The sequence below is a fragment of the Trichomonas vaginalis genome, chromosome VI (assembly GCF_026262505.1).
Source record: "Trichomonas vaginalis G3 chromosome VI, whole genome shotgun sequence".
NCBI classification, from domain to species: Eukaryota; Parabasalia; order Trichomonadida; family Trichomonadidae; genus Trichomonas; species Trichomonas vaginalis.
In genome coordinates, this window is record NC_067208.1 from 18,725,800 (window position 1) to 18,738,544 (window position 12,745).

The window sequence follows — 12,745 nt, forward strand, 5'->3', positions numbered from 1 at the left end:
TGATTTCATTACTGAGGTATGCACTGTCTTGGTCTGATGTTAAAGTACTTGGGCTATGTTCTGCTACAAACTTTTGTAAAACTCTTAACACTTCACGAGTTCCTTTATTTTTCATTGGATATGCATATGCTTTACGAGTGTTAACATTAATGAAGATGAGGAATGGTTTATGTCCTCCTTTTCTGCTTTGAATGAGAGTGTCAAATTGGTATGCGTCAGGAGCGTTGGAGTAAATTGGTAAAAAGTAGTCGTAAGGGTTTATTTTTGTTTGATGTACAACATTTTTGTCAAAGAACCTTTTCACTTCAGCTCTGTTAGTAAATCCCCAACTCTTTGCAGCTTCATTGAACTTCTTAAATGACCTCCATGGATGTTGTTCGAATACTTCTTTCAAGCTCATTTATGTAAAGTTAAAGATTTTATTCTAGGCTCAAGCGCGTTCATTGAACGCGGTACCATGCGAATATAGTCACAAATGGTGGCATATAATATGCACCCGAGCCTGTTGGATTTGTTGTGAAAGTGTGTGAATGATTTCCTCCTGGTTCAGTTGGTCGAAAAATCTTTTTTGCTGCATTGTTATAAGATGGAGATAAAACATCATTGCCAGCTTCATACTCTGAGTTGTATAATGGGTGGTCTCTTAATGAGTGGCTATGGTCGCCAGAAAAGTTTGTAGTTCCTGTATGAGTGTGCGGTGGAAGGTTTGCTTCTTTAATTTTCTTCGAACCACCGGCTTGTTTTGAACTATTAGTACAATATAAGAATTTGTCTACAATCTGCTTCCATGTACCAAAACCCAGAACTGTTGCTGGATTTGTTGAATTCATTGATGTATATAAAGAACCAACAGGATATAATGTTTGAAGTATTTCAGTCTTTAATGTTTGAAGCTCTGTTTTGTCAGCTTTCTTATCTAACATTGCTGGTAGTTCGTATGCTTCAAAGTTTCTGACATGACCTTCAATGTTCATACATCTGTTATCTAAGGAGTTTAGTGTATCTTTTACGCTTGTACTTGGATTCTCTAAAGGTGCACTTGAACCGAGGGTATAGTTCAATATTGTGTCGTCTGCTTTACTATTTAATGTATGGTTCTTGTCGGCTTTACTATTTAATGTAGCTTGAAGTTCATTTATATCGGAGATATTGTGTTTATGAGATTTCAAAACTTTGTTCGTTGCGTCAAGTTCATCTTTGTCAGCTTTACTTTTAATAGCATCTTCAAAAGTTATTTTTGCCTTAACTCTCAAAGTAAATCTTGGTTCAACTAATACACCGTTAACAAAGAAGTATGAAGCATAAATTTCATTGTTATAACCAAATGCTTCTGGTGCTTTACCTGTGTCATACTGTACAGTACAGTGTATGTCATAACCTTTAGCACGAATGAATTTATATCTTCTTTCATTAACATCTTTCGTCTTCACTTCTTCATCCTGTGTTAAATATCCATGGTAGTCCGTTATAATCTGTTCGTCTGAACTTATATAATGACCATGGTTTTTATCTGCTTTTTCGGCTAATTTCTCTTCTATCTCATTTATTTCAAGTTCATGCCTACCACCACCTCCCGAAGAAGTATTTTTCTTCAGCTCTTGAAGAACGTCCACTTCGCCATCTTTGGTGTCAATAATGAGACTTTGAGTTAAAACCTTTCCTGTCTTAATGGATGTTTGTAAAACTTCTTCTTCACCGTGTTCGGGGTCATGGTCGTCATCATATCTTGTGAAATCAGAGATGTTGTCATACATTAAGCATATCTGTCTCAAAAGTTCTGCTATTTGAAACTGGAACGAAAGATATACAGAACTTTCATCATCTCCTAAAGTCAAGTCTGCTTTCTTAAGTATTTCTTGAATGTATGCAATGAGAACAGAGTACCTTGGAAAATATTCGAACAATATTTCATTAGCTGTTGGTTTTGGTGGTTCTTCTGGAGTTTCTGTTGTTTCGTTCCTTCTGTAGGTTCTGTTGGAGTTTCTGCATCTCTTGACTTCAATGCTCTTGCTCTCAAAGACCTAAATGTTAGAGCACCAGGTTTTACAAAGGACTTTATAAATGCTTTAATAGTTCCTGGTAAGTTATTGTTAGCATTAAGTAAGTTCCTTATGCTTCCATCATGTACGTCCATAGCACTATGTAAAAAATCTATACTTTTCTTGTAGTCAGCAATAGACTGACTGTGATTTTTTAAAGATTTGTCAATACCTTTAAGCCAATCTTCATGCATGTCTGATACTGAGCCAAGAATATCATTTGCTTCCTTTAGTGTATTTTGTGCTTCTCGTAAAGTATCCAATCCCGTACGTGCATTGTTTGCTATACGTCTTACAGTATCTATTTGACTCCTTGTTTCTTGCATCCAACCAGATAAAGTTTTAATAGTATCAGAACCATTTGAAATGAAGTTCAAAGCATTTTTAACGTCATCTAAAACTTCTTCACCAAGTACTGCCCATATCTTTCCGATTTGGTATTGAAGAACTCCATATGAAGCAGCTGTTAAACCAGTATTTATAAGGTTCCATATCCATGATTTAGCAGTTTTTCCATCCTTTCCATCTTCACCATCCAAACCGTTTTCGCCTTGAGGTCCTTGTATTCCTTGTATTCCTTGTATTCCTTGTGGTCCTTGAGGTCCGGTGTCACCCTTCTCTCCTTTCAGTTCATCTTTATGTTCGTTATAATATTCTAATGTCATAAGGTGTACATCATTACTGCTACCAGCAACGCCGAGAATTTGTTTCTCATTCATGACTAAATTCTTTAGGCATTTAATGTTGTCGTCAAATCGAAAGCTCTTTAACAATTCAATGAGAACATTTAATACTTTCACTAATGAGGCATCTACTGTAGAATTTATATATTGCACCGTTCCATCATTTATGATGGGAACCTTGCTTGTTGTAATGAATGGGTCATAAGTGTTAAAAGTATCGAAATCAATGACTTTTTTAGTTTTTCCATCGTCAATGACTAAATCATTGCCTTCAATGGTTAAAGTTGAGTTTTCGTTTACTAGTTCATGTGCTCTTCTTGCTTCATTTGTTTCATACGCATATGCAGCAATAGTCATATTTTAATGAGAATAAAATGTTGTTCTATTTGCAAAGTACAGACCCAAACGAATACGGGACAGTAAAGCTACAAACAAACTTAGATCTTCAGAATGAAGCGCTTGCTTTCAGAGTTGTTGACTTCAATACTATCGCAACTTTTGTCATAACAGATGAAACAGATTTCATAGAGATTGAAATAGATGACAAAAGAAGTGTTATAACATTTCCTAACAGAGCTGGGTATAGAATAGATAAAATTGCTGGAGTCATAAATACTCTCATAAATGAAGAAACTATTGACAAAATAGATGTCGAACTCTCTTCTGAGGGAACATTGAAGTTCAGTAGCAAGAAAGAGTTCAAGATAACACGAATGAGTCATAGAGTACAACTTCTTTTGGGTGCATACCATATGACATTTCCTTTGAAAAGTGTTGACAAAACGATTGAGATGAAATCTGTTCCATATGTATGTTATGGCAATTGTTTATACATTGAGTCAAAAATAGCTAATGTCACAGGTATTTCAGGAGTTAATAGTAAAGGTTCAGTAGAATATAAATCCTTCTGTTATGCAGTCAATTCAATGTTCATTCCAAACGTTCCTGTCATAGCAACTCATTTAGGTAAATGGGTTCGCATCATAATTTGAAAGACATGCAATTCAGACTTGTTGACTTTCAAGGAGAGCCTGTAGAACTGAAGGCACCAGTGCGAATGACTGTTGAAGTTGACTTTTTAGAAAATATTAAATGCAACAGCTTACAAGAGAACTCAGAGCTAAAAATATAAAGTATGAATGTTATGTATTAGGTCATGAACTTTGGTTGTTGCTGTTTGGTGAAACAAATGAGTTAGTTATGTCAGTCAAGAGAACAGAAAAATATTGTGTTAGTGAAAACTGCACCAAGTCAATAAGATTAGGTTTGCATTATGAAGATGAGTTCGATACTGTTGAAGAAGTTTTGGATAGATATTACAAATTGCTAACTTGAAATTTTTTGACTGACGGTGCAAAGCGCCAAGATGGGCTCAAAGAGCCCTCCTGACTGCTTTAATTTACTAAAACATATTTCAAACAAAGCTTATATTCTGTTGAAAGTTTTGTATATTCATTCGAATATTTATACTTAAACTCAACTCCTGTAGTTCCTGGTGTTTCAATGATGCGGATGTTACCTATTTTCATGAATAGTGGAGTTTGACCACAGCATTCGATTTCAGGGTCGAGATAGTCAATGACACATTGTTTCCCTGTTATTCGTGATAACATTTTCAAGGTCCTCCTTTGTTAGAATTATTTGGTTCTTGCTTATAAGATTTGTCAAAAGCTTCTTATCGTCTTTGAGTAAAATTGTTTGGTATAACTGAAGAAGGTAATGGTCTACGTTATCTGAAGGATTTGTTTGAACATTTGTGTAAGGGTTGTCGTTGGCTTCTCTTGAAAGAATTTGGTCCAGTGGTGGATACTCTAACTTAACATCTGATGTAGCGTTAGCGTTTGAAGCTGAGTTTAAATTCACGGATTAGTCTGGTTCTTCTTTCAAACACTCTGAACTATAGTTCTTTATGACAATATTGTTTGTCGTTCGTGAGTCAACATTTGATGTTGGTTCAATTGGAACATTAACGGCACCAGCTAAGATGGATTTGCTTCTCATTTCATATAGAATAAAAACCTTTTATATGTATGAAATGAACAATATACTCGACAAGGGTTTGAATGTAAAGCTAACGAATGAAAATATTGTTGAATTCACTGAGACAGGTGCTGTGTATAAAGATGTAGAACTACTGAACAAAAGAGCTAAGGGAAGAAGCAGGAACATGAACAAAGGGTGGAAGCCTATAAAAATTTATGTCAATGATGGCTCAGGAGGTTCAAACATAAAGTATGCAGAAAGTTATAGAGTTTATGCTCTCAAAGGTGAAAAGCCTTCATTTAAGAACAGCTATTCTAACGCATATCCTCAAAAGCTAACGGATGGGAAGTGGATGATATGAATGACAGCAAAAATATTAACAGAAATGGCGACAGAGATGCATGGAATTTGTTTACCATCAGTCAATTGAAGGTTAAACTTTAAAACAATGTTGGTCGTTCCCATGGAATATTTTTGACTTTAATGGTATTAGTCATGATATGAATCTCAAGGTATGAACGAGGAGAGATGAGAGACTTATATGCTTCCCAAATTTCTTCAAAAGGTAATGTTATACCTGACTGTTTCCAAATGAGTTCAATATCATAGCGTGAGAAACCTTGAAAGATAACGAAGTCAGTTATGAGACGTTTTATGTTTAAAGCTAAAAACCTCCATGTTTGCATAAGTATTGCTACAGTTAAATGGTAATGTCTGACTTTAGTAATGATGTTAGCTAATGGTGAGTCTGGTTTTGACACTAAACCTTTTCCGGCGAAGTCGTCACAAACGAAGAGTGTTTGAAGGATATTTTTTGAAGGGGTATTTTGAAAGTTTTGACAGAATGTAGTTTGTAAGTCGTTTCATATCGTAAACTCCTGAGTATTGACGTAAGTGGTGTTTGTCAATAATTCTTTCCATCTCCTCAGAAGTCTTTTGCATTCCTGACTGTATAAATCACGATGGCATAATATTTCCTCTTACGTCGAATGTAACGTTGAAGAAATTCAATGAGTTCACTGTCTGGAACTTTAACGACAGAGGCTTGAACTTTTGACATAAATGTTTTCGCTGTTGAGTCCATAGAGTCTGAAGTTGCTGATATAATGATTTGGTCATAGTAAGAGTCGTTTCCTAAACGTTCTGTTATGAGTATATGACGAATGAGGTTAAATGTCTTACCTGAACCCATCTTTCCACAATAGAAATAAACCCATTTGAACAGAACTCATAGTCCTTACTGAAAGGAAGAATGAGAGAAGAGTTAAGTTTGTCTGTAGTTTCATTCATGTCTTCATCTACGTCATGTATTAAATGCTTCATTTTATCTCCATTAAAAATGCAAGTCAGAAATATTCAGAACATAGCACCGAGTCTAACTGACAAGAGTATAAAGATATACTATGAACACGTTATGATGAAACCACCAAAATTCAAGAAAGTCAGTATACTTATGAATATCCAAGACACTGGGTAGAGTATGTAGGAGGTGAGAAAGCTATTGAAATCAGACAGGTTCGAAGTATTCCAGCAGGAAGAACAATATTATTGAAGAACTTTAATGTTTTGAGATATAATGATGAAACAAAGAAGCAAGATAGTTTTCCTGTTGCTGTGTATGTGAACTAGATACAGGAGATGACATGAAAGTTTTTAATACAAAGCTTCAAACGGTAGTGAGAGAACAACTGACTGCGGAAGGACATCCATTACCTTCAGAAGTTACCATAGCATATAATTTTGAAACAAACTCAATAGATTTTAAAGTCGTCTCTGCAAAGAAGTCAGGTTTTACATTTAATGAAGCAGATGTATATTCGAATGAAAACTTCAAAGCTATTGCATGGTTAGATAATGACGATTGCTTTAAGAAAATATTTAAATTCAGTGACTCAAAGATGTCAATAGATGACCTTCGTGGAATGTTACCATCGACGTTTACAGTAGAAGGTTCAGCAGGATTGCTTACAAGATTGTCAATTGGTGGTATTTGGTCTCGTGAGAACATTGTTATAAAATCCAGTATAAGTGAATTTGCTGAAGAATCTATATTATGTCTTTCAAACTACATGTATTCGCCGCCGAAGCATTATAGTATAACAAACTTTGTCAGTAAGTTTAACATAAGACTTGTCGAACCTTCTTCAATGAAAGATGTTGTGCTACCTAAAGATGGAAAGGATGGACTCATTATTGAGATGATTTTAATAGCATATTAAATGAGCTTGTTCTTGAAGGTCATTCATGATGAAATAACTGTTGTAGAAGATGTTAGCAATTGTTCAGACATTTTGAGAATAGATGAGATAAGAAAGAAGTTTATGAATGAGAACGTTTATGTTTCATTGACTTTCTCCAGTAACGAGAACTTTTATGAGATAATATTGAAGAGAGATGATTTTAATATGGTGTAAATGGTAGCTTGGGCAGCTTTAGGCGCAATGGGAACAAAAGCATTAGCATTTGGAGCAAAAGCACTTGGAGCTTATGACGCAGTAAATAAAATGAGTGGAGGAAGGTTTCGAAGACATTAGATGCAAATAAAGGAAGATTGGAGGCTGGGTTGCAAAGAAGTTAAGATTAAATAAAATAGGGCTCATAAATAAAGCATCCAATTTGGTTGCGACTGAGTCAGAAAATGCTTTAGGAAAGGACGATGAGTTTGCAAAACACGCAAAAGACTTTAATGACCAGATGAAAGGTGAAACAATGCATTTAAATAGAGTCGATGGAACTAAAGAAAATGTTTCTTCTCCACCAGTAGTTCTTCCGTATGGTCCCTATGGAATGTATGGAAACCCTTACGAAAGACCATTTGACCCATTGACTGGTGGAAGTAACTGGTATCATTACGGACGAAGAAGAAAGACAGTCAAGTTGGAGACAGACGTGAAGAAAGCAACTAAAAAGAAACCAAGGAAGAGAGTTATAAAGCAATGAATTCAACAGGGTGAAAAACAGGTGAAAAAAGAGGTGAGATCTCACCACTTCACCTAAATTTATTTTTGTGCTATGTTTTCATACGTGTGAGGGTGGTGATATCATTAATTTTTAAGTTTATTTTTTATTTTACTGAAATTTTTATTTGGATGTAAATGACAGAACAAAAGCAACTCATTCGAATTCCACAGTATAAAAAACATACATTTAAACATTTATTCTTCCTTCCTGAGCATAACATGTTCTTTCAAATACATCCGAGACCAGTTGACTTTTCATTGACTGTGTATAAAGATAGAAATAGTTATATCATTAAACCATACGATGACGAAGGTAAGTTATGTAAATTGTACGTTAAGAAGTTAGAGAAAGTTTATGGCTTCAAGTATGACTACAATAGGGTTAACACTGATGATGAAGATATTGAGGAAAATTTATGAGAACATTAGTGAAGTCGTTAGTGAGAACGATAGTGAGAACGTTTATTTTTTACATTAGTGAGTTCGTTAGTGAAGTGGTTGGCGGCTTTGTAAATATTTAAGGTTAAGTTAGTGTTGTCGTTTGTGTTGTAAAATATACGTTAACGGTTTTGTAAAGTGTCAAATTCACAAGTATTGGGTAAGGTGGAACGCAGTGCCACAGTACCCAACTAAGCCATACTAACTGGGTAGAAGGTTAGATCTAACCTCATTTCTAACCTCTTTTCTACCCTGTTGAATTCATTGCTTTATAACTCTCTTCCATGGTTTCTTTTTAGTTGCTTTCTTCACGTCTGTCTCCAACTTGACTGTCTTTCTTCTTCGTCCGTAATGATACCAGTTACTTCCACCAGTCAATGGGTCAAATGGTCTTTCGTAAGGGTTTCCATACATTCCATAGGGACCATACGGAAGAACTACTGGTGGAGAAGAAACATTTTCTTTAGTTCCATCGACTCTATTTAAATGCATTGTTTCACCTTTCATCTGTCATTAAAGTCTTTTGCGTGTTTTGCAAACTCATCGTCCTTTCCTAAAGCATTTTCTGACTCAGTCGCAACCAAATTGGATGCTTTATTTATGAGCCCTATTTTATTTAATCTTAACTTCTTTGCAACCCAGCCTCCAATTTCCCTTTATTTGCATCTAATGTCTTCGAAAACCTTCCTCCACTCATTTTATTTACTGCGTCATAAGCTCCAAGTGCTTTTGCTCCAAATGCTAATGCTTTTGTTCCCATTGCGCCTAAAGCTGCCCAAGCTACCATTTACACCATATTAAAATCATCTCTCTTCAATATTATCTCATAAAAGTTCTCATTACTGGAGAAAGTCAATGAAACATAAACGTTCTCATTCATAAACTTCTTTCTTATCTCATCTATTCTCAATAAAATGTCTGAACAATTGCTAACATCTTCTACAACAGTTATTTCATCATGAATGACCTTCAAGAACAAGCTCATTTAATATGCTATTAAAATCATCTCAATAATGAGTCCATCCTTTCCATCTTTAGGTAGCACAACATCTTTCATGAAGAAGGTTCGACAAGTCTTATGTTAAACTTACTGACAAAGTTTTGTTATACTATAATGCTTCGGTGGCGAATACATGTAGTTTGAAAGACATAATATAGATTCTTCAGCAAATTCACTTATAACTGGATTTTATAACAATGTTCTCACGAGACCAAATACCACCAATTGACAATCTTGTAAGCAATCCTGCTGAACCTTCTACTGTAAACGTCGATGGTAACATTCCACGAAGGTCATCTATTGACATCTTTGAGTCACTGTATTTAAATATTTTCTTAAAGCAATCGTCATTATCTAACCATGCAATAGCTTTGAAGTTTTCATTCGAATATACATCTGCTTCATTAAATGTAAAACCTGACTTCTTTGCAGAGACGACTTTAAAATCTATTGAGTTTGTTTCAAAATTATATGCTATGGTAACTTCTGAAGGTAATGGATGTCCTTCCGCAGTCAGTTGTTCTCTCACTACCGTTTGAAGCTTTGTATTAAAAACTTTCATGTCATCTCCTGTATCTAAGTTCACATACACAGCAACAGGAAAACTATCTTGCTTCTTTGTTTCATCATTATATCTCAAAACATTAAAGTTCTTCAATAATATTGTTCTTCCTGCTGGAATACTTCGAACCTGTCTGATTTCAATAGCTTTCTCACCTCCTACATACTCTACCAGTGTCTTGGATATTCATAAGTATACTGACTTCCTTGAATTTTGGTAGGTTTTCATAACGTGTTCATAGTATATCTTTATACTCTTGTCAGTTAGACTCGGTGCTATGTTCTGAATATTTCTGACTTGCATTTTTAATGGAGATAAAATGAAGCATTTAATACATGACGTAGATGAAGACATGAATGAAACTACAGACAAACTTAACTCTTCTCTCATTCTTCCTTTCAGTAAGGACTATGAGTTCTGTTCAAATGGCGTTTATTTCTATTGTGGAAAGATGGGTTCAGGTAAGACATTTAACCTCATTCGTCATATACTCATAACAGAGCGTTTAGGAAACGACTCTTACTATGACCAAATCATTATATCAGCAACTTCAGACTCTATGGATTCAACAGCGAAAACATTTATGTCAAAAGTTCAAGCCTCGGTCGTTAAAGTTCCAGACAGTGAACTCATTGAATTTCTTCAACGTTAAATTCGACGTAAGAGAAAATATTATGCCATCGTAGAGTTCATACAGTCAGGAATGCAAAAGACTTCTGAGGAGATGGAAAGAATTATTGACAAACACCACTTACGTCAATACTCAGGAGTTTACGATATGAAACGACTTACAAACTACATTCTGTCAAAACTTTCAAAATACCCCTTCAAAAAATATCCATCAAACACTTTATTAGTTTGTGACGACTTCGCTGGTAAAGGTTTAGTGTCAAAACCAGACTCACCATTAGCTAACATCATTACTAAAGTCAGACATTACCATTTAACTGTAGCAATACTTATGCAAACATGGAGGTTTTTAGCTTTAAACATAAAACGTCTCATAACTGACTTCGTTATCTTTCAAGGTTTCTCACGCTATGACATTGAACTCATTTGGAAACAGTCAGGTATAACATTACCTTTTGAAGAAATTTGGGAAGCATATAAGTCTCTCATCTCTCCTCGTTCATACCTTGAGATTCATATCATGACTAATACCATTAAAGTCAAAAATATTCCATGGGAACGACCAACATTGTTTTAAAGTTTAACCTTCAATTGACTGATGGTAAACAAATTCCATGCATCTCTGTCGCCATTTCTGTTAATATTTTTGCTGTCATTCATATCATCCACTTCTCCATCCGTTAACTTTTGAGGATATGCGTTAGAATAGCTGTTCTTAAATGAAGGCTTTTCACCTTTGAGAGCATAAACTCTATAACTTTCTGCATACTTTATGTTTGAACCTCCTGAGCCATCATTGACATAAATTTTTATAGGCTTCCACCCTTTGTTCATGTTCCTGCTTCTTCCCTTTGCTCTTTTGTTCAGTAGTTCTACATCTTTATACACAGCACCTGTCTCAGTGAATTCAACAATATTTTCATTCGTTAGCTTTACATTCAAACCCTTGTCGAGTATATTGTTCATTTCATACATATAAAAGGTTTTTATTCTATATGAAATGAGAAGCAAATCCATCTTAGCTGGTGCCGTTAATGTTCCAATTGAACCAACATCAAATGTTGACTCACGAACGACAAACAATATTGTCATAAAGAACTATAGTTCAGAGTGTTTGAAAGAACCAGAACCAGAGCTGAAATCCGTGAATTTAAACTCAGCTTCAAACGCTAACGCTACATCAGATGTTAAGTTAGAGTATCCACCAGTGGACCAAATTCTTTCAAGAGAAGCCAACGACAATCCTTACACAAATGTTCAAACAAATCCTTCAGATAACGTAGACCATTACCTTCTTCAGTTATACCAAACAATTTTACTCAAAGACGATAAGAAGCTTTTGACAAATCTTATAAGCAAGAACCAAATAATTCTAACAAAGGAGGACCTTGAAAATGTTATATCACGAATAACAGGGAAACAATGTGTCATTGACTATCTCGACCCTGAAATCGAATGCTGTGGTCAAACTCCACTATTCATGAAAATAGGTAACATCCGCATCATTGAAACACCAGGAACTACAGGAGTTGAGTTTAAGTATAAATATTCGAATGAATATACAAAACTTTCAACAGAATATAAGCTTTGTTTGAAATATGTTTTAGTAAATTAAAGCAGTCAGGAGGGCTCTTTGAGCCCATCTTGGCGCTTTGCACCGTCAGTCAAAAAATTTCAAGTTAGCAATTTGTAATATCTATCCAAAACTTCTTCAACAGTATCGAACTCATCTTCATAATGCAAACCTAATCTTATTGACTTGGTGCAGTTTTCACTAACACAATATTTTTCTGTTCTCTTGACTGACATAACTAACTCATTTGTTTCACCAAACAGCAACAACCAAAGTTCATGACCTAATACATAACATTCATACTTTATATTTTTAGCTCTGAGTTCTCTTGTAAGCTGTTGCATTTAATATTTTCTAAAAAGTCAACTTCAACAGTCATTCGCACTGGTGCCTTCAGTTCTACAGGCTCTCCTTGAAAGTCAACAAGTCTGAATTGCATGTCTTTCAAATTATGATGCGAACCCATTTACCTAAATGAGTTGCTATGACAGGAACGTTTGGAATGAACATTGAATTGACTGCATAACAGAAGGATTTATATTCTACTGAACCTTTACTATTAACTCCTGAAATACCTGTGACATTAGCTATTTTTGACTCAATGTATAAACAATTGCCATAACATACGTATGGAACAGATTTCATCTCAATCGTTTTGTCAACACTTTCAAAGGAAATGTCATATGGTATGCACCCAAAAGAAGTTGTACTCTATGACTCATTCTTGGTATCTTAAACTCCTTCACATAACTGAACTTCAAAACTCCTGCAATAAGTTTAACATTCATTAAGTTTTCTTCGTTATCCTTGTTTATTGTAGTATTTATGAGAGCATTTAACACTCCAGCTAATGTTTCCATCTTATATTCTACATTAT

General features: G+C 34.9%; 5 protein-coding genes and 3 pseudogenes across 8 annotated transcripts, besides 2 other annotated features; 4 read left to right on the forward strand and 4 right to left on the reverse strand.

Moving 5' to 3' along the window:
- Positions 1-8,294: part of a mobile genetic element that runs on past the window's edge.
- Positions 1-12,745: part of a mobile genetic element that runs on past both edges of the window.
- Positions 17-400, reverse strand: TVAGG3_0889470 (integrase core domain containing protein family; the record flags this gene model as incomplete). The annotated part of the gene is made up of 1 exon (XM_051250789.1): positions 17-400. A coding segment is annotated over one exon (384 nt), but the record flags the coding sequence as incomplete, so codon positions are not given.
- TVAGG3_0889480 lies at positions 441-2,365 on the reverse strand (annotated as a pseudogene). Its single transcript has one exon. A coding segment is annotated over exon 1 (1,925 nt).
- On the reverse strand, positions 2,413-3,079 carry TVAGG3_0889490 (organellar and viral DNA polymerase type B; the record flags this gene model as incomplete). The annotated part of the gene is made up of 1 exon (XM_051250790.1): positions 2,413-3,079. A coding segment is annotated over one exon (667 nt), but the record flags the coding sequence as incomplete, so codon positions are not given.
- Positions 3,097-3,714, forward strand: TVAGG3_0889500 (uncharacterized protein; the record flags this gene model as incomplete). Its single annotated transcript, XM_051250791.1, has 1 exon — positions 3,097-3,714. One exon carries the CDS (start codon positions 3,097-3,099, stop codon positions 3,712-3,714), a length of 618 nt encoding a protein of 205 aa, XP_051086266.1.
- TVAGG3_0889510 lies at positions 5,309-5,995 on the reverse strand (annotated as a pseudogene). The gene has a single exon. A coding segment is annotated over exon 1 (687 nt).
- On the forward strand, positions 6,278-6,924 carry TVAGG3_0889520 (annotated as a pseudogene). The gene has a single exon. A coding segment is annotated over exon 1 (647 nt).
- On the forward strand, positions 10,018-10,317 carry TVAGG3_0889530 (P-loop containing nucleoside triphosphate hydrolases family; the record flags this gene model as incomplete). Its single annotated transcript, XM_051250792.1, has 1 exon — positions 10,018-10,317. One exon carries the CDS (start codon positions 10,018-10,020, stop codon positions 10,315-10,317), a length of 300 nt encoding a protein of 99 aa, XP_051086267.1.
- On the forward strand, positions 11,296-11,910 carry TVAGG3_0889540 (uncharacterized protein; the record flags this gene model as incomplete). The annotated part of the gene is made up of 1 exon (XM_051250793.1): positions 11,296-11,910. One exon carries the CDS (start codon positions 11,296-11,298, stop codon positions 11,908-11,910), a length of 615 nt encoding a protein of 204 aa, XP_051086268.1.